A 26765-nucleotide genomic window follows, 5' to 3' on the forward strand; every position below is an offset into this window, starting at 1 on the left:
ATGTAGATTGGGACTTGTTTCCAACCTTATTCCTTTTTGAATTACCATTTGACACGTAACCATGAATTTGTTTATAGAATCAGGTGTTTTGAAAGTCATTTGGTGGACGAGGCTCAGTGCTGAAGCAATGAAAGGACAGACATGTTAATGATTGTTTATGAAAATGACATGCGTGAGCACAGGACTTGCATTTTACAAGGCCACTGCAATAACTAAAATTCTGACTAAAAACAACCTGAATCTGGATCCCTCATGGGTCATGACCACCAGAAGCTCACAGAAAAGCTGAGCTCCAAAGAACGCACGTAATGCCAGTGCTTGACTGGGATGAACAAGACCTCCCCAGGTTGCAACACACACTCTAGGTAGGGAGCCTTCACAAACTCTGGGAATCGCACCACGTCTGGGCTCTCCACCTCTACCTGCATTAAAGAAAGCTTTGTGTTTAAATGGCAAACACTTTACTAATTTCTCCCATTCAAAGTGTGCAGCATTAACAGTTTAGGTGGAACACTTATATGCTAGATTGTTTTTAAGATCATAGATCTGGTGCATGAAGAGATTAAATGTAATTTTAACCTGACTAGTGTTGTGTAGGAGCTGCAATTGGTGAGGGTAGAGTTTCTCAGTGTCCTCAGGGGAGTACAGACGAATGTACTTTCTCCCAACCACCTGTTACACAATAGGGAAACCATGTCACCAAATTATGATTGGCAAAAATACAGGATCACATCTCTGGCAGGGTCCAAATTGCTGTGAGTCTGATCCTACTCGCTGGATGTGTTGGACTCACCTGAGCCAGGAAGTTCTGTTGAGGATCCTGATGAAGGGGGGACACTGTACCTCCTGGCCCAAACCAAGCATTGATTGTGATGTCATCTTCATCTCCCTCACCAAGACAACAGTAGTCAGGGATACGGATGTCGTCTTTCAGCTCGGGGACCTTGGAGTAGAGTACATTGAACAAAACTTTTTTTGTAACAAACTTGTATGCTTTAAATGTATATTTTGTACAATACAAAAATAGAGGCAAGGATTACAGAAGCCTGTATCCTACATTTCCAGTAAAATGTACATTTTCTGTATTTTAGTTTTGTAGTGAACAAAAATATAACTGCAACATGCAACAATTTCACAAAGTTACAGATCATATAGGAAATAAGTAAATTGAAATAAATTCATTAGGCCCTAATCTATGGATTTCACATGACTGGGCAGGGGTGCAGCCATGGGTGGGCATAGGCCCACCCACTGGAGAGCAATGCCAATTGCACGTTCCCCCAGAACTTGAGACATCTATGGCATTGTGTTGTGTGACAAAACGGCACATTTTACAGTGATCCTTTATCCCCAGCACAAGGTACACCTGTATTGATCATGCTGTTTAATCAGTTTCTTGATATGCCATACCTGTCAGGTCGATAGATTATCTTGTCAAAAGAATGCTCACAAAGAGGGATGTAAAAAAATTGCTGCACAACATTTGAGAGAAAAATTTCTGGGATATTTTATTTCAGGTCATGAAAGCATCAATTTGCATGTGTTTATTTTAGTTAAGTATATAATCAACACTGACATCCTCACTCAAATGTGTTATGTAAAAACAGGGCAGGGCAATAACCAACCTGATCAAATAGCTGGTGCTGAGCAAGATATCCCAAACTTGATGTGTCCTAATGTGAGTGAGAGAGAGTAGGATTAGGCTTTGAGTGAAAAAAAGTCTATCCTTGGCTTATTCTTGGGGCAATATTTTTCACGAGGAAGTACTTACTTTCACAACAATATAGCGATCGATGAATTCATTGACCGTAAGGAGTGTCTGTGACCATTCCTCATCGGTATATCTTGAGCCTACTTCAACAGGTACAGTCCGACAACCAGCAACAGTTTGCAGGTATTCTATGCTTTGCAAAGGAAGAAAACAAAATCAACAAAAATCAACAGAGGTGTCTAGGGGACTATGAGAAGGTAAGGGAAAGGGACACAAAATATAGAAAAAGGTACCTCCAAGGGTGGTTTTTGAAGGCTGGCCAGTGATCTATGATACCCTCTAATATGACTGACTTTTGGGGATCCAAGTAGTCTTTCTTGAAGCTCTCCAATGATGGGCAGTGTATCCTTGGTACTGCCAGAGCCTGCTTGACCACAGGCACTGACACACAGTCAACCTTCATTTTCTGTTGACAAGAATTTAAACATAGCATAATCTAACACACAGTTTGACTTGGAGAATAAGCAATATGCAAAGCAAACTAAAATAGCCTACTAGCCTTTAAGAAAATTATGAGAAAAAACAAAAGGGGATATGACACAGGCTCATAGACTGGTTAGAAAGCAAGAGGACACAACATACACAGTATAAGATATGAAATCAACCTTGGCACTAACTCCTTCACTAGGATCCTCCTCATTGGAGTGCCTCTTCCCGATTTCATTTTGCAGGATCCTTACAATGGTTTGTAAAATATTGTCCATGATGGCTGCCCCCATGAGCAGGCCCAAGTCACATGTCCGTATGGCCTCCTGCACTGTAGCTGGTGAGGCATCATCACGGCATAGGGCAGCTACTTTGAACAGGCAGCCATATGAATACAAACACCTCCACTCCTTGTCCACATCACGCCAAGTTCCTGTATTGAGCTTCTCCCAGGAAAAGTCCAAGATTATCTGAGCGTTTTGCCTCCATCGACCGCTCCTGGTGTACAGCTGCTGCCTGCAACGTTTCAGCACATCCACCACAGAAGGCTCAACTTTTTCACTGAAGTCAAGTGGAAATTCTGCCTCCGTCACAGGCAAAGCAGCAGAGATAGCTGACCACAGTTCTGCCATAGACTCGTGCTGTGGAAGAGAGAGAACTGTTAGACCCAATGAAAAGGTACAGTGCACAATCAATCTGGTCTGAAAACCACTAATGTTATAACTTAGCTAGCTGGGGGCTGCCTACCTGCAAAACCTTTGCTACCTGTTAACTATAATCAAGAATACACAAGACTTCTATTCAAACCACAATTTTCCATATCCTTCCTCAAGTATGACATGTCACTGAATTACATTTGAAGAGACAGATATTTTCAGCGAGCGAGACCCCTGCACCGGTCCGGTAAGAGCAAGAAAAAAAGCCCTATCCCCAAATATTGTTACAATGGATCAGATATCTAATGAAATACTGTTTGGCTCTTCCCCAAGCAAACGTATCATCCCTGGGCACATGTCCTCTTTAATACCCCGAGAATGAGATTGTAAAATGTGGACAAAGAAATCGTAAACGGTCTAGTAATTTGGATATTGCACAAAACACTTTTATTTACCGTTGTTGACATGAGTAGACGTTGGTGTTACAATAAAATAGCTCCGTGTAGAAAACGAATACATTATTTATGTTCCTCGTCGACGTGATGATAGGGTTCGATCATGCAAACAGTAATATCACATTATTTTGCACACGAAGCACATTTTACGTAAAAAAACAACAACGTTATTAAGCAAAATACATCTATCCTGCCAGCTCCGGTCTGAAGAGTGGACAATTTGTATTCTCCAGCTGTGCTGACGAGTGACATATTAGCTATTCAGCCGGGAAATGGCGCTATTCTTTATGTATTTGTAATTTGCCATTGGCTAACCTAATTTAGCAGGTTTAAAAAATACCTAAAAAGACGCCTGTCCCCACATTCGTTTTTACGGAGAATCGAAATTTAGGTTGAAAATACTGTACTGTAACTTACCCCAGATTCTCCCATCACGATAAAACAATGGTTAGTTATAATTATAAACTGGGTGGTTCGAGCCCTGAATGCTGATTGGCTGACAACTGTGGTATATCAGACAGTATACCATGGGTATGACAGAACATTTATTTTTACTGCTCTACGTTGGTAACCAGTTTATAATAGTAATAAGGCAACTCTGGGTTTTGTGGTATACGGCCAATATATACCTAAAAACAACCCTTAGTCATGGTATATTTGCCATATACAACCTTATTGCTTAAATATATTTGACTGTATCCCTGGTGGTGATGCACGTGCGGGTTGAACAAAGAGAAAGCAAAATGCAAAAAAAAATCCATAAATGTACCATTCTTGTGCAATTCATATCTAGGGCTTTCATTTTTTCTCCCCTTATGGAGTTGAATGCAATAAGAGGAAAACTACAAAATGGAGAATTTAAAATAAAGAGATGGGCATGCCAGAACAATGATATGTGTGATGATTGTGAGGCACTATACAAATTCAACAGTCAGAAGCAACCTTGTCTCAGATTATTTTGTATCATTCTGTCTGACACACTCCAATTAGTATGACATGTTATGTTTCAAATTGTATGTATTAATGTGGATGTCCATCATCCATTTCGTATGATATGTTATCCTCTTAAGAATTACAAATCGTATTATATGTTACACATTTGCAAAGTAGCTAAAAAGTAGTAAGTACTTGGAAAGTTGCTAATTAGCTAAAGTTGTCTGTGATGAGATTGGAATTTGAAACCATTGGGTTGCTAGAGGTTTGCGTTGATGAGATTTGAACTCGAAACCTTTGGGTTGCTAGATGTTCGTATTATATGCCCACCGATTCATTCTATCGATGTGGACTAGGCATGGTATCTAACGTAGTACCTGATGAGCAAGGGTTTATTTAGTCTTCTAGGGCGGGCAACAAGTAATGACAGAAGAGAAGCTACATCTAATTATAGACAAGTTCATTAACAAATAGCCTACCAAAATGTTGTGGTCTGCGGTTGTGAGGCCAATTGGACGTACTGCCAAATTTTCGAAAACAACGTATCTAATACGACATTGGAAGTGTTTTATGGTAGAGAAATTAACATTACATTCTCTGGCAACAGCTCTGGTGGACATTCCTGTGGTCAGCATGCCAATTGCATGCTCCCTCAAAACTTGAGGCATCTGTGGCACTGTGTTGTGTGACAAAACTACACATTTTAGAGTAGCATTTTACTGTCCCCAGCACAAAGTGCACCTGTGTAATATTTCATCAGCTTCTTGATATGTCACACCTGTCAGGTGGATGGATTATATTGGCAAAGGAGAATTGCTCACGACACGGAAGTAAACACATTTGTGCACAAAAGCTTTTTGTACATATGGACAATTTCTAGGATATTTTATTTCAGCTCATGAAACATGCCACCAACATGTGTTACATTTATATTCAGTATAAATGAGTTAATAAAAATACAGTAGCAGTCAAAAGTTTGGACACATTCAAGGGATTCTCCTTCAAGGGTTTTTCTTAATTTTGTACTATTTTCTACATTGAAGAATAATAGTGAAGACATCAAAACTATGAAATAACACATATGTAGTAACCAAAAAAGTGTTAAATCAAAATATATATTTTATTTGAGATTCTTCATAAACCCTGAGGTCTGCACAACGCATCACCGGGGGCAAACTACCTGCCCTCCAGGACACCTACACCACCCGATGTTACAGGAAGGCCATAAAGATCATCAAGGACAACAACCCCCCGAGCCACTGCCTGTTCACCCCGCTATCATCCAGAAGGCGAGGTCAGTACAGGTGCATCAAAGCTGGGACCGAGAGACTGAAAAACAGCTTCTATCTCAAGGCCATCAGACTGTTAAACAGCCACCACTAACATTGAGTGGCTGCTGCCAACACACTGACACTGACTCAACTCCAGCCAATTTAATAATGGGAATTGATGGGAAATGATGTAAATATATCACTAGCCACTTTAAACAATGCTACCTTATATAATGTTACTTACCCTACATTATTCATCTCATATGCATACGTATATACTGTACTCTATATCATCGACTGCATCCTTATGTAATACATGTATCACTAGCCACTTTAACTATGCCACTTTGTTTACATACTCATCTCATATGTATATACTGTACTCGATACCATCTACTGTATCTTGCCTATGCTGCTCTGTACCATCACTCATTCATATATCCTTATGTACATATTCTTTATCCCCTTACACTGTGTATAAGACAGTAGTTTTGGAATTGTTAGTTAGATTACTTGTTGGTTATTACTGCATTGTCGGAACTAGAAGCACAAGCATTTCGCTACACTCGCATTAACATCTGCTAACCATGTGTATGTGACAAATAACATTTGATTTGATTTGATTTTTTCAAAGTAGCCACCCTTTTCCTTAATGACAGCTTTGCACACTCTTGGCATTCTCTCAACCAGCCTCATGAGGTAGTCACCTGGAATGCATTTCTATTAACAGGTGTACCTTGTTAAACATTAATTTGTGTAATGTCTTTCCTTTTTAATGCATTTGAGCCAATCAGTTGTGTTTTGATAAGGTTTTTTGCTTACTACATGATTACATATGTGTTATTTCATAAGTTTGATGTCTTCACTATTATTCTACAATGTAGAAAATAGTAAAAATAAAGAAAAACCCTTGAATAAGTAGGTGTGTCCAAAATTTTGTGGAAAAAGTAGTCAAATGTCATACTTGAGTAAAAGTAAAGATACCTTAACAGAAAATGACTCAAGTAAAACTTAGTCACCCAGTAAAATACTAGAGTAAAAGTCTAAAAGTGTTTGGTTTTAAATATACTTACGTATCAAAAGTAAATGGAATTGCAATAATATACTTAAGTATCAAAAGTAAAAGTATTAATCATTTAAAATTCCTTATATTATGCAAACCAGATGGCACAATTGGATATATTTTTATTTTATTTACGAATAGCCAGGGGCACACTCCAACACTCATACATTAATTTACAAATGGAGCATTTGTGTTTCGGTAGTCCGCCAGATCAGAGGCAGTAGGGATGACCAGGGATGTTCTCTTGATAAGTGTGTGAATTGGACCATTTTCCTTTCAAAATGTAACAAGAACTTTTGGGTGTCAGGAAAAATGTATGGAGTAAAAAGTACATTCTTTTCTTTAGGAATGTAGTAAAGTAAAAGTAGTAAATAGCGAAGTAAAGTACAGATACTGCAAAAAACGAAGTAAGTAGTACTTTAAAGTACTGTACACCCCTGTTTACCCCACACACCCTCTTGTCAAAAAAATCTTTCTAAAATCTCTGGCTCTAAGCTACAGAGCATTTTTTTTTATATTTGCGGGTTTGGGTCTGGTGCGGGCTTCAGATTTTCACTTTATCACACACAGTCAGGCAGTTGCAGGGGGGGTACTAGCAATTGTGGGTGAACAAACAGCTGACCTGTGCATGACTAATCGCTTAAACCCAGAAACATTCATTTTTTACCCCCAGTGGAGAGTGGCCATAGGCAAATGCCAAAAGATGTAAGGAATTATAGCACTGTCTGGCAGCAGCAGGACTAGTGACAGGTCAGAAGGCATCTTGATTTTTATCTTGTCACCCCATCCAACAACATCAGCATCTCTGAGTATTTAATGAGTATTAAAACTCTGAATATTTAGGCAATTTCATTGATGACTATATGCAATATATGACACATGTCTCCTGACCCCTCCTGTCTCAGCCTCCAGTATTTATGCTGCAGTAGTTTATGTGTCGGGGGACTAGGGTCAGTCTGTTATATCTGGAGTATTTCTCCTGTCTTATCCGGTGTCCTGTGTGAATTTAAGTATGCTCTCTCTAATTCTTTCTTTCTCTCTTTCTTTCTTTCTCTCTCTCGGAGGACCTGAGCCCTAGGACCATGCCTCAGGACTACCTGGCATGATGACTCCTTGTTGTCCCCAGTCCAACTGGCCGTGCTGCTGCTCCAGTTTCAACTGTTCTGCCTGCGGCTATGGAACCCTGACCTGTTCACTGTGATTACTATTATTTGACCATGCTGGTCATTTATGAACATTTGAACATCTTGGCCATGTTCTGTTATAATCTCCACCCGGCACAGCCAGAAGAGGACTGCCCACCCCTCATAGCCTGGTTCCTCTCTAGGTTTCTTCCTAGGTTTTGGCCTTTCTAGGGAGTTTTTCCTTGCCACCGTGCTTCTACACCTGCATTGCTTGCTGTTTGGGGTATTAGGCTGGGTTTATGTACAGCACTTTGATATATCAGCTGATGTAAGAAGGGCTTTATAAATACATTTGATTTGATTTGACACAGGTTGAAATCATATTTTTATTCTGAAGCAAAGGATACCTGACAATGAACTGTGGAGAAGGAGATGAAGGACTGTGGCATGTCATGGAAAACCATCCCCCAAAAAAGGCAGACAAGGCTCTTGTGGGAAGCCTTATTTATATTCGACATATTTCTACAAATTATGACGTTTTTAAAAAGTAAGCAGGGTCATTTCACAGAAAGAGTGCCTTTTGTGTCCCTTTGGTAGAAATTGTGCACCAATATATAATTTTCAATGCATGTGTTATATTACATTTTTTTCTATGAACAAAGGCTTGCTAAAGTGCCGAAATGAAGCATTCTGACACGTCCCTCCTTCAACCGATTACTTCTAGGAAGATTTTAACACACTTAATCCCAAACTTTCTCTACATTTTGCCATCATTGTAAAGCCCTAGTTATTTGGTTGCTTTTTTGAAGTGTTGCTTTTTTTAAGTGTTTCCTAAAGACAAGGAGCATCCGCGAATGGGATTTCATTTGGGATTTGAAATTGAATCCATTTAGCATTATTTTACATGCCATTTAATTCCATGCAATAGTAATATAATTGTATATTAATAATCCTTAATTTCAAGTGTCATAGTTTGCAAATAAAAGTGAGGATGACCGTGACAAATTGAAGGTTTGCCCTTTACAAAAACTGAACTTGATGAAATAAATGTCCTGTTGGTGACATCTTGTCACAGTACACCCACACTGTGTAAACCCAGCCAACCCATGGCTCTCTTACCCAGTCACATCTGCTCACGACCTCCCAGAGCTGTAGCCTCACAAGATCAATCTATCAATGTCGCATCAATTTTATTTGGACTGTTGCAGCCAGACTTGATTTGGCTGGATAGCCTGCACAAACTGTAGCACGCTCAGTGGACTGAAGCAAATTGAAAATAGTTTAACACCGTAAACACTTTTGTTAGATAATTGATTATACATTGTCTGGCTTTACCAGACTGTTTAGGAAATGAAGAGCCCAAGATTGCATGGGTGACTGGTTTAGGGGAAACGCCAGTCATGGCATTGCCCAAGTCGACAGGAGGCTGCTGAAGGGAGGACGGCTTATAATAATGGCTGGAATGGAGCGAATGAAATGGCATCAAACACATGGAAACCATGTATTAGATACCATTACACCTCTTCCGCTCCAGCCATTACCACGACACTGTCCTCTCCAATTAAGGTGCCACCAACCTCCTGTGGCCAGGTTATAAGACCTGCTACCAAAATAGAACCACTGTCAGTGTTTATTTAATACATGCTTTACTTTACTGCACCCGGAAATTGCTCTACAATTTCCAAAAGTAAAATTAATAGAACTTTGTGTGGTTCATGTTTTCATTGTTTGTGATGGCTAATGATCTGCAGATTAGATAAATGTTGACGTCAAGTTTGAGACAAATACACAATATTGTTTTGATCTAATGATGTGCATAAATGCTTCAAGTACAAAGTACATGATAAGACAACACAGGAAAAATATGATGCAGATTAGATCAATTCCCCTCTAACCCACTGCTATTATTTTCCAATTAACATCAGAGACTGAGTCAACAGACCCATGCTTAAAGATGTCCGCCAGCGATCTTCTGTTGAAAAGCGATATCCCAAGTATACAGTAAAGTACACACATAGAGGGTAAAAACAATGAGAAAAACAATGCTTTTTAGACAGAACTGCAAATGCCTGGGAGTAGGGCATTCAAAGAATTGGTTTAAAAGTCTGATGTGATGTCATCGGCCTCACCCTTTCCTTAAGGAACAATAAAGGAGCAATAGAGAAAATGAGGTGAAAATTAAAATGGAGGATGACTTTAAGCACAGTGTATTTCCTCAGAATATGCTATTTCATCGGACTCCCTCGATCAATGCCCATAAAGTCTAATTTAAGTGGTATGGAGCAGCGCAAAATTCAACAAATATTGACAACACAATAGGGAGGATAGCCTCAGCTTGGCTCATCCATTTACAGCCTTCTATAAATTAGAACATTTGTTTAGTCCTTAATTTAGTGGTAATTCCTCCCTTGGCGATTAGTCTGACTATTAGATGGAAATGGGCCAACTGCCTGAGACTGGCGATGGGAATGCAGTTAGATGATTTGTGAAGGATTGTGTGTGTGTGAGGAGGCCAGGAGGATAGTTCGTAGCTCTATTGAATAAACATGCTAAATGAGAGTGGGGTCTCATTATTGTGGAAAGGGCACCAGATGACAAGAAAATCAACAATCGAATATTAATAGAGTAAAAGCTCTCATGTTGTGACGCACATTTCAGAAAAGATGTGTGTCAGAGAGCCCCCCCACCCCCCACCCCCCCATGTATCCTCAAGCTGAACTTCAACACACCTGCTGAGATGACCTTGATCTATATATGTGCCAAAGTCCTGTCGTTTCAAAAGCACATCGATTGAGTCAATCATAATGATAAACGTGTTTATCAATATTGAAAGGACAAGTCACTCCATCAAGGATTTAGGACACACTGACAAACAGAACATACAGCTCTATCCTGGCAACTCTATGGGGCCTGTAGCTGTAAGCTCTATCCTGGAAACTCTATGGGGCCTGTAGCTGTAAGCTCTATCCTGGCAACTCTATGGGGCCTGTAGCTGTAAGCTCTATCCTGGCAACTCTATGGGGCCTGTAGCTGTAAGCTCTATCCTGGAAACTCTATGGGGCCTGTAGCTGTAAGCTCTATCCTGGCAACTCTATGGGGCCTGTAGCTGTAAGCTCTATCCTGGCAACTCTATGGGGCCTGTAGCTGTAAGCTCTATCCTGGCAACTCTATGGGGCCTGTAGCTGTAAGCTCTATCCTGGCAACTCTATGGGGCCTGTAGCTGTAAGCTCTATCCTGGCAACTCTATGGGGCCTGTAGCTGTAAGCTCTATCCTGGCAACTCTATGGGGCCAGTAGCTGTAAGCTCTATCCTGGCATCTCTATGGGGCCTGTAGCTGTAAGCTCTATCCTGGAAACTCTATGGGGCCTGTAGCTGTAGGCTCTATCCTGGCAACTCAATGGGGCCTGTAGCTGTAGGCAGAATAATAGAGATACAGAACACCTTCAACCTGTGTGTTAAAAGTCCTTCTCCATGGCGCTGTGTGTCTTTGAAAGGGAAAGCTTGTGCTTCAGGGTGTGTGTTGCACAGCATGATTTCATCCACAGAATCATCTCGTTGGTTTGACATGCTGGAGGAAAGTCTCACCCATGGGAATTGACGGTGAAGTCATTAATACGTGAAACGCTGAACAATTTGTTTTCGCTTCCCTCTATCACTCTTTCATTACAATTGCTTGCTAAACATAGGCTGAAGATAAATACAACAATACCTATTTGGATGCAATGGCAATGCATATTTTTGCATCAATTTTCTTCAGACATGATTTCTTTCATGCTCTGATTATTATAATATGTATAAAATAATTCATGGTAGAGAACAACACAAGGTATTATACCAAATGGGGGGAATCCTCCCAGCAGGTGCGCCAACATAAATGTAAATATACACTATATATGCAAAAGTATGTGGACACCCCTTCAAATGAGTGAATTTGGCTATTTCAGCCACACCCGTTGCTGACAGGTTTATAAAATTGAGCACACAGCCATGCAATCTCCATAGACGAACATTGGCAGTAGAATGGCCTTACTGAAGAGCTCAGTGACCTTCAATGTGGTGCCGTTATAGGATGCCACCTTTCCAACAAGTCAGTCCGTCAAATTTCTGCTCTGCTAGAGCTACCGCGGGTCAACTGTAAGGGCTGTTATTGTGAAGTGGAAACGTCTAAGAGCGACAATGGCTCGGGCGCGAGGTGGTGGACCACACAGAACAGGACCACCGAGTGCTGAGGCGCTTAGCGAGTCGAAATCGTCTGTCTTTGGTTGCAACACTCACTACCGAGTTCCAAACTGCCTCTGGAAGCAACATCAACACAAGAACTGTTCGTCATGACCTTCATGAAATGGGTTTCTATGGCCGAGCAGCCGCACACAAGCCTAAGATCACCATGCGCAATGCCAAGCGTCGGCTGCAGTGGTGTAAAGCTCGACTCTGGACAGTGGAAATGCATTCTCTGGAGTGATGAATCAAGCCTCACCATCTAGCAGTCTGACGGACAAATCTGGGTTTGGCGGAGATGCCAGGAGAACACTACCTGCCTGAATGCATAGTGCCAACTATAAAGTTTGGTGGAGGAGGAATAATGGTCTGGGGCTGTTTTTCATGGTTCAAGCTAGGCCCCTTAGTTCAAGTGAAGGTAAATCTTAACGCTATAGCATACAATGACATTCTAGGCAATTCTGTGCAGTTTGGGGAAGGCACTTTCCTGTTTCAGCATGACAATGACCCCGTGCACAAAGTCAGATCCATACAGAGATTGGTGTGGAAGAACTTGACTGGCCTGTACAGCGCCCTGACCTCAACCCCATCAAACACCTTTGGGATGAATTGGAATGCCAAATGCGAGCCAGGCCTAATCGCTCAACATCAGTGTCCAACCTCACTAATTCTAGTGGAAATCCTTCCATGATGAGTGGAGGCTGTTATAGCAGCAAAGGGGTGACAAACTCCCTATTAATGCCTGATTTTGGAATGAGATGTTCGACAAGCAGAGGTCCACATACATTTGGTCATGTAGTGTACAGTAGATGAGTCAGATTGATATTTGATTGGTATCTTTGTATGTGTTCGTTCGGCTAATGAAAAAAAGCTACAAAATAATTATAGGCATGTCTCTTTGATCTGATCCGAGGATATTTGAGTTCTCAGATCCCATTATAATATGGTTTTGGGGAAACCTGAACAAACACAAGAGGAAATCTTCTGTCACAGACCTCAAAATAATCTATAGACACAGCACTATTGTTACCTGTCAGACACCCTATGAAATTCAAATAATCTCAGAGCAAACCGTGGAGCTGTTCCCGTATGTAAAGCAGATGGAAAACAAGGCAGCGAGTTCTTCTAAGAATCACAAGGGACTGTAAAATGTTTCACGCATTTCTATTCACTAGCTCGCTATGTAAACAGCCTGAATTCTGGGAGCTCACTCCATTGTTCACCTACTGGAGTGGAAGCAAGATTTTAGTACCCCATAAATGCTTTTTGCTCTCTGCGTTTCCCCACTCTCCAGGATTTTGTGGGGGCATTCCAATGCACCACAGGTTTGTTTGAAAATGATTCCATAAAATAATGACTTCTTCTGAGTTAGTAGTAGTAGTAGTAGTAGTAGTAGTAGTAGACTACATTATATTCTCAACAAATCAAGGATAGCATATTTCCCATACCCTTCCACATTTCCCACCTTTTATTTCCAAAGATGTGAAAGTCTGATCTCAGATATCAGCTGCTATCAGCTGCTATCAGCTGCTGGGTAGCCAACATGATATCATAGCAAAATGTCCTAGTGGCAAGTTATTTTTCAAAAGGTAATTTGTCTGTCACAGTAGGGGACGTGTTTCTCAGTACATTGCAGTCAATGGAAAAGATGAGTGCCACAGGCTAGACATTTTTCTCAGTACATTGCAGTCAATGGGAAAAGATGAGTGTCACAGGATTGACACTTTTCTTGTTTATCTCATCTCTCTCTCTCTCTACCGCCTCTTTATCCCCATCCACCCTCTCTCACCCTCTCTGTCTCTCCCTCCCTCATTCTCCCAATTTTCTCTCATCCTCTCCCCCTTCATTCTCTCTCCCTCCTTATTTCCCTCCCTACCGCTCTTCTCATCTTCCTCCTCTCTCCCACCTCTGTCTATCTGTTGACTCTCTTCCCCCCCCCTTCACCCTCTCCCTCTGTCTGTCCCCTCTCTATCCTTACAATCCCCTTTCTCTCGCATTCTCTCTCCCTCTTTCTTTCTTTCTTTCTTTCCCTCCCTCCCCCTACAACCTCTCTCTCCTTCCCCTCCCTTCTCTCACTCTCCCCCTTTTATTTCTCTCCTACCCCTCCATTTTCTGTCCCTCCTTCTTTCCCTGCCCCCCCCTTCTCTTCTCATCTCTCTCTCCCTCCCTCCCTCTCCCTCCTCTCTCCCACAGACAGATGGACAGGCAGACACAGACAGACAAACAGACACAGACAGACAGGCTCTTAGTTTCTATAACTGCTTTTTTTTATGCTTTGGGGTCGATTGATTTAAAATGTTATATGCCGGAGCATGACAGTCCCCCGGTCACAAATATACAGTGCCTTGCGAAAGTATTCGGCCCCCTTGAACTTTGCGACCTTTTGCCACATTTCAGGCTTCAAACATAAAGATATAAAACTGTATTTTTTTGTGAAGAATCAACAACAAGTGGGACACAATCATGAAGTGGAACGACATTTATTGGATATTTCAAACTTTTTTAACAAATCAAAAACTGAAGAAATTGGGCGTGCAAAATGATTCAGCCCCCTTAAGTTAATACTTTGTAGCGCCACCTTTTGCTGCGATTACAGCTGTAAGTCGCTTGGGGTATGTCTCTATCAGTTTTGCACATCGAGAGACTGACATTTTTTCCCATTCCTCCTTGCAAAACAGTTCGAGCTCAGTGAGGTTGGATGGAGAGCATTTGTGAACAGCAGTTTTCAGTTCTTTCCACAGATTCTCGATTGGATTCAGCTCTGGACATTGACTTGGCCATTCTAACACCTGGATATGTTTATTTTTGAACCATTCCATTGTAGATTTTGCTTTATGTTTTGGATTATTGTCTTGTTGGAAGACAAATCTCCGTCCCAGTCTGAGGTCTTTTGCAGACTCCATCAGGTTTTCTTCCAGAATGGTCCTGTATTTGGCTCCATCCATCTACCCATCAATTTGAACCATCTTCCCTGTCCCTGCTGAAGAAAAGCAGGCCCAAACCATGATGCTGCCACCACCATGTTTGACAGTGGGGATGGTGTGTTCAGGGTGATGCGCTGTGTTGCTTTTACGCCAAACATAACGTTTTGCATTGTTGCCAAAAAGTTCAATTTTGGTTTCATCTGACCAGAGCACCTTCTTCCACATGTTTGGTGTGTCTCCCAGGTGGCAAACTTTAAACAACACTTTTTATGGATATCTTTAAGAAATGGCTTTCTTCTTGCCACTCTTCCATAAAGGCTAGATTTGTGCAATATACGACTGATTGTTGTCCTATGGACAGAGTCTCCCACCTCAGCTGTAGATCTCTGCAGTTCATCCAGAGTGATCATGGGCCTCTTGGCTGCATCTCTGATCAGTCTTCTCCTTGTATGAGCTGAAAGTTTAGAGGGACGGCCAGGTCTTGGTAGATTTGCAGTGGTCTGATACTCCTTCCATTTCAATATTATCGCTTGCACAGTGCTTGCACAGTGCTCCTTGTTTAAAGCTTGGGAAATCTTTTTGTATCCAAATCCGGCTTTAAACTTCTTCACAACAGTATCTCGGACCTGCCTGGTGTGTTCCTTGTTCTTCATGATGCCCTCTGCGCTTTTAACGGACCTCTGAGACTATCACAGTGCAGGTGCATTTATACGGAGACTTGATTACACACAGGTGGATTGTATTTATCATCATTAGTCATTTAGGTCAACATTGGATCATTCAGAGATCCTCACTGAACTTCTGGAGAGAGTTTGCTGCACTGAAAGTAAAGGGGCTGAATAATTCTGCACGCCCAATTTTTCAATTTTTGATTTGTTAATTTAAAAAAAAATATCCAATAAATGTCATTCCACTTCATGATTGTGTCCCACTTGTTGTTGATTCTTCACAAAAAAATACAGTTTTATATCTTTATGTTTGAAGCCTGAAATGTGGCAGAAGGTCGCAAAGTTCAAGGGGGCCGAATACTTTCGCAAGGCACTGTATGTATGTAAATATGTAAAATGTTGGAAGATTAAACCTTTTTTACTCTCCGAAACCACCCTTATGACCCCCAATTAAGTAACAGACATACAGGCAGACAGACAGTTTCAAGTCAATACATTTTTTGGGGACCAATAATTCAGAATTCATAACAAGGCTCTTAGTTTCTGTGAAGAAGGGATTGGAGGGAGGGAGGGAGAAAAAGAGAGGAGGGTGTCATCTCTGTGATACATTTCTCCATATTGTGATACTAATCTTGCCCCATTGAATGCAATGTATTAAATTAGTCATCAACACTGTGACAATCATCTTTTCCCATTGACTACAATGTATTGACATAAACATCAACCTTGTGACACTCATCTTTTCTTATTGACATAAGCGTCAACACTGTGACACTCGTCTTTTCCCATTGACTGCAATTTATTGACATACGATTCAATTGGTGACACTCATCTTTTCCCATTGAACCCAATGTAATTGAGATAAACGCCAACCCTCTGACCCTCATTTTTTCCAATTGACTGCAATTTATTGAGAAAAACATCAGCTACGGTGACATTTGACTTTTTTGCAAAAATGTGCCATGACGTTTTCAGGCTGATAAAGTGCTGGGGTAGCACGGTCAAAGTCCCTGTGTGAGTCCCTACATCATTAGAACATGATGAGGAAACATACACTTGGCCTCAGCTGGGCATGCAGTGAGAGTGTGTGTGTGTGTATTCTTGCATGAGGTGCTGTGGGAGAGACATTGCTCGCACTGTGATGTAGATGCCATGTTTGTTTATCTCTGGGTCTGTCCGAGGTGTGGGTGTCGCTGCAGGAGAGAACAATGTATTATTCAGATGTGTATCACTCTGTGGGGGTGAGGGGTGTGTACTGTGTGTGTGTGTGCTGGGGGGGGGGTGGGGGGGGGGGTGCAGTGAATGCCAGAGGCCCAGCAATGCTATTTCTCCATGGGCTGTCAACTCTGACATCACCTGCTGGCCGTTTTGCCAGGCCCTAATCGGCAGGGGTCTCTGACCTTTTCCTGGTTCATGCAGTAGAGAGAGGGCTGAGTGATCTCAACGTGTCTGTTATGCCCAGGGACTCACTAGCTGGTGTCACACAACAACATACACTGCTTATCTATTCTGGATCAACACATTTTGAAAAACAACCTCCGATCTCTAATGCAATATTAGTTTGAACCCTGACCAATAGCACTAACTCTGATGGTAAATGAAAGTGTCAATGTGTTTCATGGTGTCCTTTTGTTGTGGTGATTTTCCTTTGAATCTATTGGTGGGATTGACAATTGGCTCTCTTGGACTAACTTGGGTTGGTACAGAATATTGCTCCAACTTTTAGTGGCAGTTAGGACACTCAGTAGTAGAGTACAACCATCATTTATAGTTTCCTCTAGTGTCTCTCTACCAGCTGTGGAAAACAACTTGGGGTAGAAAAAGACCCCCCAGAAAAGCTAAACTGTAATTACATTTACATAATCTTGTCATAGATTATTATCATCATAATCCTCAAGATTACAGTCAACCAAGTGATCTTGCTACTAGCACTATAGCACTCCATTTCAAATCCCATACATTGTCTTTGTAATCAACAGTCCCTTTAGCGTGTTAGCTGTCACCATAGAGCCGGAAAGTATTACGGACAATTGCTGGACTCACTGTGGGTTAATCCCTGCAACACTAGGCTTGTCTCTCCATTGCAGCAGCAGCATTAGCAGCATAAGCGCTGCTGGTGACATTATGAGGGATGCCAGGACCCCAGCCAGCCAGGGCATCAGGGCAGCGTGGAGCGTGACTGTCAACAGAACATTCCCAGAGGCCTGCAACACTAAACCACCAAGGCCCCATCGCAGGGATGAAATCCCCCCCCATTACACTCCTGGTTCTCTGAAAAAAATAAGGGAATGAATAAACCCTGCGGTGGTGTTGCCGTGGATCAGAATCCAATTAAACACTGTTTAGCTCTAAACAAGCTGCCAGTCTTAGCCTGTTGACTCATGAAATTAATGTATTGTTTTGCTAAAAATAAACGGGTACAACAGAAAGCACAGTGTTACCTCAGGCAGCAGCCAATCAAACTGACATGGGAGCATACCTGGATGATGTAAATGTCAAATTGTACGTCGCAGATTGGGTTGTCAAAGAGACAATACAATATAGCATTGATAAGTCTGATCCTGGCAAAATTGAAAACTGCGGGCTAGTTTGTCGTTTATATTTCTTTAAGGCTTGTGTAATGCACATGCAGTACAAACATGTATTGGCTCAGTGAAGCAACTCCCCAGGGGGCTGTGTTCTACTCCCTAGCTGCCATGTCAATATAACTACTGACCACTGCAGTATCTCTGAGCATCACAAAGACAATTTATGCAATGCATCAAGCCGTTTGAGGTTAAGGGTTCCTCCTACGCTTCATGGAGACTCTTAATGGACATTTGTAAATGCCTTGAAGATGTAACAAATGAGAGGTATAAAGTTAAATGTCCTGTGAAATCATAAGAAGGCCTACAACAAGCAGGTATTTCAGCCTCAGGCGCTTTCCGAACACAAGGCAATTATCTTGGGTACAGCCAGCCCTTATCTCAAAGTGACCACAGGTCCGCATCAAAAGCTTGTTAATTTACAGATGCTGCCACTTCTCAGCTGCGGTGGCAGAAATGACTGAACCGTCCCTGGGGTCATTGAAGAGACACACTTCCGCCAGTTTGGCATGCCTATACACTGTAGAGCAGAGCTGTAGAGCTGTTGCTCAGCTCAATCCAGGCAGGTGCTCAGTTCCCGTGGCCTAATGTGAGACGCCACAGTGCAGGCAGTCCGTCTAAACCACTTTGGATCAAATTAATGCAACCAGGTGTGGCCCCACAGTAGGGGCTCAGGTGACACCTGCTACTTTCCTTTAATTAGAGCTAAAACAGCTGTTTCAGGGTAGACAGAGGGGGCAATCGTCCCATGTCTCTCTACAGCCTGAATCAGTGGTTTGAATAATCAAGTATAGGTGGCATCTGTATGTCGCTGATGGTGTTAGAGATGCAAAAAGCCAATGAGCTAATGACACGAAAGCCAATGGGGCGGTATTGCAGGTTAGTCCTTGTCAATAGGATTATTTAGTGTATTCAATATTTCTGCCAAAGAGAAATGTATTTCTCTTTCTAACAAGGTCGTATAGAGAGATAGAACATGATGTTTTTGTGGCCACTTGTCTTACTGGATATGATGAATGTTTTTAGACAGCTGTCTGTGTGGGGGAAAAGTGGGCATGGCCCTCCTGGCAATTGGCAAGCGAGGCCTGAAGGGATGGAAATGGAAGTAGTGGCAGGATTCACCTACTCATTCTAACAGCAGACATATCCACAAGGGACAGTTAGTGGTGAGTGGTAGGGAAAGTTTAAGCTGGCTTTGATGTTACTCATATAATAGGCATAGTATATCTGAAGAGTGGGCACCATCTAGCATTCTGATTTTCTTTGGTTTTTAGACAGAGAGAAAAAAAAGAGAATGTGACACAAGTGTGCAAATGAAAACATTTTGTAATGTGGAATCCACAGATGTATTTAGTTCTGTTTTTGTAAATGCAAAGTGGGTCACCAGTGCACAGTGCACTCTTAAGCCATCGTTCCTCTGGAAAGAGACAACCAAAACCAATAAACCGAAACCAAAGGACAATGAAATCGAGACCTAGATCCAGCCGACAGTAAAAATGTGAATAAAGTCGATGACATTGATGAGATGGTCTCTCTCTCATCATATATCAGAATAATGGACTGTGGGTAGCAGTTACAATTAGATATCCTTTATTATATCTTAATTAATGAGGTAATGATTCGATTATGGAATGTGCACTCAACCAGGAATACAAATGGACTCCCGTTGGTGGAGACGCTTTCATTAAAATGAGGAGCCTCTTGTTTTATAGACCTCAGAATGGTAGAGACCTCCTGTGTGAGGATTATGTTGACACATGTTCAGATTCCCTCCCTACCGTTGTGTTGGTGTATCGGGATGATAAAGCATTTATATGGTTGATCATGTGGATGTAGAATACCCCATACACGAGATGGAATAAGGCACACTTTGCATTAAATCTGGAGTGTTATCCTGTCACTTTGTTTCAAAGGAACCTCAAGGTTTTATCTCAAAATTCTCAGTACCAGCATTTTTTTTTTTAAACAAATACTTTCAAGTAATTTCCCACCATTTCCAAATGGTATTTCACACTGTAAAAAGCTTATTTTCCAGTAGAGGGCAGTAGTGTGGCAGCAAACTGCTTGTCAACCCATGTGTGTCTACTGTATTATTACTGCTGAGAGCACTAGTAAGCAAAAACCAAAGAAAGTTTTTTAAATCATGTTTAGATCGCTCTTTGTGTTTATTGACTATGTCACATGCTATATGGAGAAACATGCTCTTTATATAAGTTCCCAGCACAATGTTGTGACCGTATTTGGCATCAAAAGGATAATGATATTGGTTCTTTTAAGGACTCTGAGCAGCTGGAAACAGCTATTTTGAAAGCAACACAAAATGAATGTTCACATTGATAAGCGGATTTATTCCATTTTGAATACGAGGTCGGAAAGATAATTGTCCTGGGGTCCATTCAGAATTTAACTGATTATTTGAGGTGATAAGATATCCGCACAGACAAATAGAAGCTCCCTTTTCAATTCTGAGAGCTTCTTTTGACTGCAGTACATTCTTCTCAAGATGACTACCACAACAGAAACCGAAAGTAGTCTGTAGGTGTTGCTGTTATCTATATAGAATGATCCTAGAGGGTATAGAAAAACACACTTCCTTGTGTTCACCTGAGTATAAGAATGGCTTTGGGCAGCTTGTGAACAAACAAAACCTTCAGGATGTGTGGGAGGAAGTGTGACCTTGAGACTTAGTCTCAAACTAGGTCAGCAGTCACCTTTGCTTGTGTAGAGGAGTCTATTCTTCGCTCCAGTACCAGTACAATCTAATGCCCTGGGTGGATGCATACGCACAGTCCTCTCTGCACTCGTGGGAGGGTAAACGTTCACACTTGTTTTCTATGGGAGTAGGGAGATTGATAATTTCTCTGGCACCGGTGACCTGCCTCTGTTTCTGCCACCACCAACTGCCAGGTCATTTCAGAGGGGAAAGAGCAGGATACATAGTGGCAGAAGAGTGTCTAGCTTTCAGTTGGAACCGTGTGCGATACTGTAGGTGCTGCACTTCAATCGTTCAAGGCTGTGCAGAACCCCGACAAGTGTATGCCATCGCTTGCTATTGATTTAGGAGATCTAAGGAGTAGCTTGATGATTTCTACTCTATCCTCGCTTAGCAATGAGCCTCCCCCTCATTGCCACTCTGCTCACTTAAGCCTGTTGGACAGTGACGCATCCTGACTTTAAGAACATCATTTGCATCCATTTTATTTCCATTACAATAAATAATTTCCATACACCTGTCATGCCACTAGATCATTATTTAACTAATTTTCATAAAAAGCCCCTTTCGTTATTTTTCTTTGGCAGAGAGAGGTGCTTTAACGTGCATTGGACAAAACAGAGTAGTCATTTATTTCAAATTTCTTTAATCTCTCTCCCCCATACTTCCTTGATCGGTGAGTGCCCATGAGATGGCATTGAACATAAAATATTTTGCTCAGGCCCTCTGACTTCGTGAGACCTTTGATCTTCACATTACAGTCAGATGTTTGCATAAGGATCATTTGATTATCCCCTGCTTTCACTTGTTCTCTGAATATTGCGTTCTGGACGACTCCATCTTAACACGATACAAACAAATGACAAAGCAAATCATGTTTTTAAAGTAAAGACCAAAATGGACAAATGGACAAATTCTCTTACATCACGTGTGGATTTTCCTCTGTAACACAAATGGTGTCCCCACAGGACTCTAAATAATAGAGCTGCCTCTGTGGTATCCTTGGAAACTGAAGGTGTTATGAAAATGGTTTTAAATCGAGTCTTCCATATTGTAGATTATGATCATTTCCTGTTATGAGAAAATGGCATTTGGACAGTAATAATGAATCAGTCAGACTAAGAACTTCCTGCTTTTGCTTTCCTTCCCCCTACCTTTTACCAAAAACGACAAAACATTGGATGTTCCCTCCTAGATCTATCTGCAAGACCATATGTTTCACCAGTCCATATAAACAACCAGTCCATTATTTAAAAAAGTGGTGACGAATGAACATGCTTTGTCATATTAGCCTACATGGCTAATTATGCAACAAATATTGTGCACATTTTAGACCGTCTCTGGAAAAAGAGGCAGAGTCATAAATGATGGTGAAGACACATAATTGAACTGGCTGAAGAACTGCAGTTGCCCAAAAGCTTCTTACACTTCCTCTGAAATCAAAGCCCAAACCATTTCATTATTTTCTTCTGTCTACTTTAGTGGAGAGTAGCCTCGGGCAGTCACACGGCAAGGCTGTCTGTCCATTGAAACATTTAGTTGAGATTGTATTTTGACATTGGTGATGTAACTGGTTCACCAATGGAAACAGCTTCATTCTCACACAAAGGGTTCTATAAAGCATTATGAGTTATTATGTAACACTGTTCTAATTACAGAACAGTATTAATGTAATTCATTAAACCTTACTTGTATCCTAAGTGTATCTATTTAAAAAAAAAACTTTGTTCGTATTCCCCAGGGCAAGTCAACTGATTCCAGAGCCTGACCCAAAACACAACTGGAGGAGGAGGTACTCGGAATGGACTTCTAGTCCGACTCAGGAGGCGCGCACACCACCCACCGCTTCCGAGTACATTACTCGCTAATGTTCAGTCTCCGGATAATAAAGTTGATGAGCTCAGGGCGAGGATTTCCTTCCATGGATTGTAACATACTCTGTTTCACGGAAACATGGCTCTCTCAGGATATACGTACATAGGATATATATATGAGTCATACATATATGAGTCCGTACAGTCAGTTGGGTTCTCAGTTCATCGCTCAGACAGGAATAAATATCTCTCCGGGAAGAAGAAGGGTGGGGGTATATGTTTTATGATTAACTACTCATGGTGGGATTGTGATAACATACAGGTCCTCAAGTCCTTTTGTTCACCTGACCTAGAATACCTCACAATCAAATACTAGTCAAGGATCATATCACCTCCACCTTACCTGACACCCTAGAGCCACTTCAATTTTCTTACCGCCCCAATAGATCCACAGACGATGCAATCGCCATCACACTGCACACTGACCTATCCCATCTGGACAAGAGGAACACCTAGGTAAGAATGTTGTTCAATGACTATAGCTCAGCATTCAACACCATAGTACCCTCCAATCTCATCATTAAGCAGACGATACAACAGTAGTAGGCCTGATTACCAACAATGACGAGACAGCCTACAGGGAGGAGGTGAGGGCCCCGGGATTGTGGTGCCAGTAAAATAACCTCTCACCCAACAAAACAAATGAGCTGATCATGGACTTTAGGAAACAGCAAAGGAAACACCCCCTATCCACATAGAAGGGACAGCAGTGGAGAAGGTGGAAAGCTTCAAGTTCCTCGGTTTACACATCACTGACAAACTGAAATGGTCCACTCACACAGACAGTGTGGTGAAGAATGAGCTACAACGCCTCTTCAACCTCAGGAGGCTGAATAAATTTGTCTTGCCACCTAAAACCCTCACAAAACTTTACAGATGCACAATTGAGGGCATCCTGCCGGGCTGTATCACCGCCTGGTACTGCAACTTCACCAGCACAGACAAGTAGAAACATCTGGAGAGCCCGCAACCGCAGGGCACTCCAGAGGGTGGTGCGGTCTGCCCAATGCATCACCGGGGCAAACAACCTACCCTCCAGGACACCTACAGCATCCAATGTCACAGGAAGGCAAAAAAGATAATCAAGGACAACAAGCACCGGAGCCACTGCCTGTTCACCCCGCTATCATCCAGAAGGAGAGGTCAGTACAGGTGCATCAAAGCTGGGACCGAGAGACTGAAAAACAGCTTCTATCTCAAGGCCATCAGACTGTTAAACAGCCATCACTAGCACATTAGAGGCTACTGCCCTATATACATAGACATGAAATCACTGGCCACTTTAATAATGGAACGCGTGTCACTTTAATAATGTTGACATATTTTGCATTACTCATCTCATATGTATACACTGTATTCTATCATATTCTGCTGTATCAGTCTATGCTGCTCTGACACTGCTCACCCAAATATTTCTATATTATTAATTCCATTACTTTACTTGAACTTTACTTTACTAGATTTGTGTGTATTGTTGTGAAATTGTTCAACATTACGTGTTAGATAATACTGCACTGTTGTAGCTAGAAACACAAGCATTTAGGTACACCAGCAATAATATCTGCTAAACGCGTGTATGTGACAAATAACGTTTGATTTGATTTGATGTCACCCTGTCACCAGTAGAACCTGATGAACAACATGGGTGTGAAGAATATGGCCATGCTTTTTGTCCTACCAGATCCGTGACGAGAATGTTCTAGCTACTGTATCCCTCTGTCCTTAGACTCTTGTTGGATATAGCCGTCCAGTTTATCAGGTGCCAGGCTTCCATGACTGTTATGATTGTGTATTTACAAATTCATTACAATTAGCTATTTGCTTTAGCGCCATTTGTACCTGATAGAGCAGATCTAGTCTCACGTAGAAGTTAGCCGTCTGATGTGATCGAGAGACTCATTGGGGGAGGGAAACTAAAACAGACCCAGAAATTTGGACCAGACGCACATTTGAGTGCCCCAGGACTGTCCATTTACTTTGTGCTGTTATATTTTATGCTGCATTTACCACTCATAGAAAATAGCTGGTTAAACAATCCAAGCATTGTTCACATGGCCTATGCTTCCATGGCAGTCACTGATCAGCATGTTTGGAACAATATATTTTTGAAACAGGAAAATGTACACATGTCCTGCACTTTTATGAGCATTTAAAACATAATCCATGAATTATATAATATTTAGATTTTGATTTTTTTAAACAATCACAAGTCAGGCGCCTCCCTCAATGCCCGAATGGGCGGGTCGCCGCTGGCAGAAAGGAGCCTGTGTGAAATTACACAAATAATTCAAGTCGTACCCGTCAAGCTATTTTTCAATGCAGTCAATGTATTTTCTTCCGGACACAGGCAAGAGGGGGAAAAAACACTTTGATTTACAGTGCATGACTTGAACAGTTCCCTATCTGAACAATCTGCAGGGCCCATCTCAGTATGTGCCACAGACCACTGTCTTTAACCCACTGTGACAGCACACCTCAACAAGAAAGAAGTCTCCATTCTGTCTCCAACATGTCAGATCATCTTATCAAAGGCAAAGTCACTCTTCGAATGGCTGTGAAAAGGACGGAGCAGGCACTGAGACTACTAGGATTAAAATAATTAATTTTGGACAAAATTGAAAGATAAAAGTCTCCATCTCCAAGCCTACCAGTAAAAACTACTACTAAATCATTACCATTACTGCTGTTACTTACACAGTTTATGACACGTAATAGGACTGTTCAACTGCTCAACCTTTACGTAACACAGTCTTAACCATAACTCACAGTCTTCCTCACCTTATTCTAATACGACTAATAAAGAGATCCCTGGAGCCAAATGTTCCCGTTCAGTAGTCCCATTGCGACAGTGCTACCGGTGGAGTTGGTTGCTGTAGCTCACAGCACCAGGCAGCAGCAATAGCAGTCTCCCTCAGCCTCTGCTCCCTATCCTCCACAACCTGCTCAGGCCTCACAATGTTGTCAAACTTTTAATTCGCTACCACGTACACGAGGGCATGATTACTGCACTACCTGTGCGATAGAGACATTTCCTCTGTGGTGTAGGTTCCTTTCATTAAAGCACAGCCATACATCTTCCCTGTGTCATGGTGGTGTACAGGGAGTGCAGCCAGCCTCCATCCAGGGGAGCATACAGACATACACACTGTATCATTTGTGGCAACCTGTTAACACTGGGCTCACCTTTTTAATTCTGATTTAGAGGGAGAAGTGAGGAGTTGTGTGGAGGTGCTGATGATACAACCCTTCACACCAGGCCCGCTGAACAAAAGAGCCGACGGAGACCGGCTCTCCTCCAAGAGACACATGAATCATCGTTGACAAGGCTCCTCCCTCCTGGTGTTGGCGTCATGAATTATCTACCTTTGTAAAGGCCTTGATCAATTAGTCAATTGTTCAACTGCGGCCCACAATTAATGCATGCGATTCCCAATGCTGCTAGTTCCTAACATGTTGTGCATTACTTGATGCTGCCAATTAAAGCATCAGGCAGACACTAGGACTCGGATCCGATATGGGGTTGCTTTGTCATGGGATTCATCTGAAACCTGCAGCGCCTGTGAAGGTGGTGGTTGGAAAAGCATCTCTCTCACATTGATGTGCTCAGGAATGCTGTTGGAGATTACATTTTTTTTTATAAATTCAGAGAGTGGGTGCCATTCACCTGAATTGGCGACTATAGATACCAGGTTTCTGAACAGAATTTGAAACGGAAGCGGAGGGGGCGAAATGGAGATGTCTCTCCTTCGTTCAAGCTGAATACTGATTGGTATAAGGATGCGTGTTTGGCCCCAGTGCTCCGCAGCAGCGTGCAGCTTCCCGGAGCCCACTCCAAGCACACCGATGCATGCGTCAGGAGGGACTGTAGTGCGTGTGAGGCTTACTGTAATTGGAGCAATCTGTTCCCTCAACCTGGAACTGCTGGGGCTTCCAGGGCTGTTTATGTGTTTGGAGTCATAACCCCATGCAAGATGTCCTCTTTTCCCCCAGATCCATTAGCGAACAGACCTGTTGTCTGAGGAGGCTCCAACCTCTGCTCCGGCACCACATGCTCCCTGCTGTACCTGGTTGGTCGCACGTTGAC

The 26765-nt window shown here is 42.0% G+C and overlaps 1 protein-coding gene across 2 annotated transcripts; it reads right to left on the minus strand.

The window, feature by feature from the left end:
- Nucleotides 1–27: 27 nt before the first annotated feature.
- LOC118365319 (lysine-specific demethylase 8-like) lies at nucleotides 28–3560 on the minus strand. 2 transcript variants are annotated; one of them, XM_035747445.2, is made up of 8 exons: nucleotides 3309–3560; nucleotides 2377–2838; nucleotides 2005–2177; nucleotides 1772–1904; nucleotides 1626–1673; nucleotides 794–943; nucleotides 580–672; nucleotides 28–422 (listed from the first exon to the last, which is right to left on the minus strand). In XM_035747445.2, exons 1-8 carry the CDS (start codon nucleotides 3318–3320, stop codon nucleotides 258–260), a joined length of 1236 nt encoding a protein of 411 aa, XP_035603338.1. In that variant the 5' UTR covers nucleotides 3321–3560; the 3' UTR covers nucleotides 28–257. The 2 variants fall into 2 exon arrangements, with proteins under 2 accessions (XP_035603338.1, XP_052374718.1); XM_052518758.1 differs by lacking the exon at nucleotides 3309–3560 and adding an exon at nucleotides 2945–3284.
- Between the last annotated feature and the right edge of the window lie 23205 nt (nucleotides 3561–26765).

This window comes from Oncorhynchus keta, chromosome 5 (genome assembly GCF_023373465.1).
Source record: "Oncorhynchus keta strain PuntledgeMale-10-30-2019 chromosome 5, Oket_V2, whole genome shotgun sequence".
NCBI classification, from domain to species: Eukaryota; Metazoa; Chordata; class Actinopteri; order Salmoniformes; family Salmonidae; genus Oncorhynchus; species Oncorhynchus keta.

What these genes read in the sequence shown, in the direction of transcription:
- LOC118365319 (XM_035747445.2), bottom strand. An exon ending in GTGAAGGAGTTAGTGCCAAG is followed by an intron (nt 2,178 to 2,376) that starts GTTGATTTCATA and finishes TCTTGTCAACAG; the next exon opens with AAAATGAAGGTTGACTGTGT. An exon ending in AACAGAACTTCCTGGCTCAG is followed by an intron (nt 673 to 793) that starts GTGAGTCCAACA and finishes ATTGTGTAACAG; the next exon opens with GTGGTTGGGAGAAAGTACAT.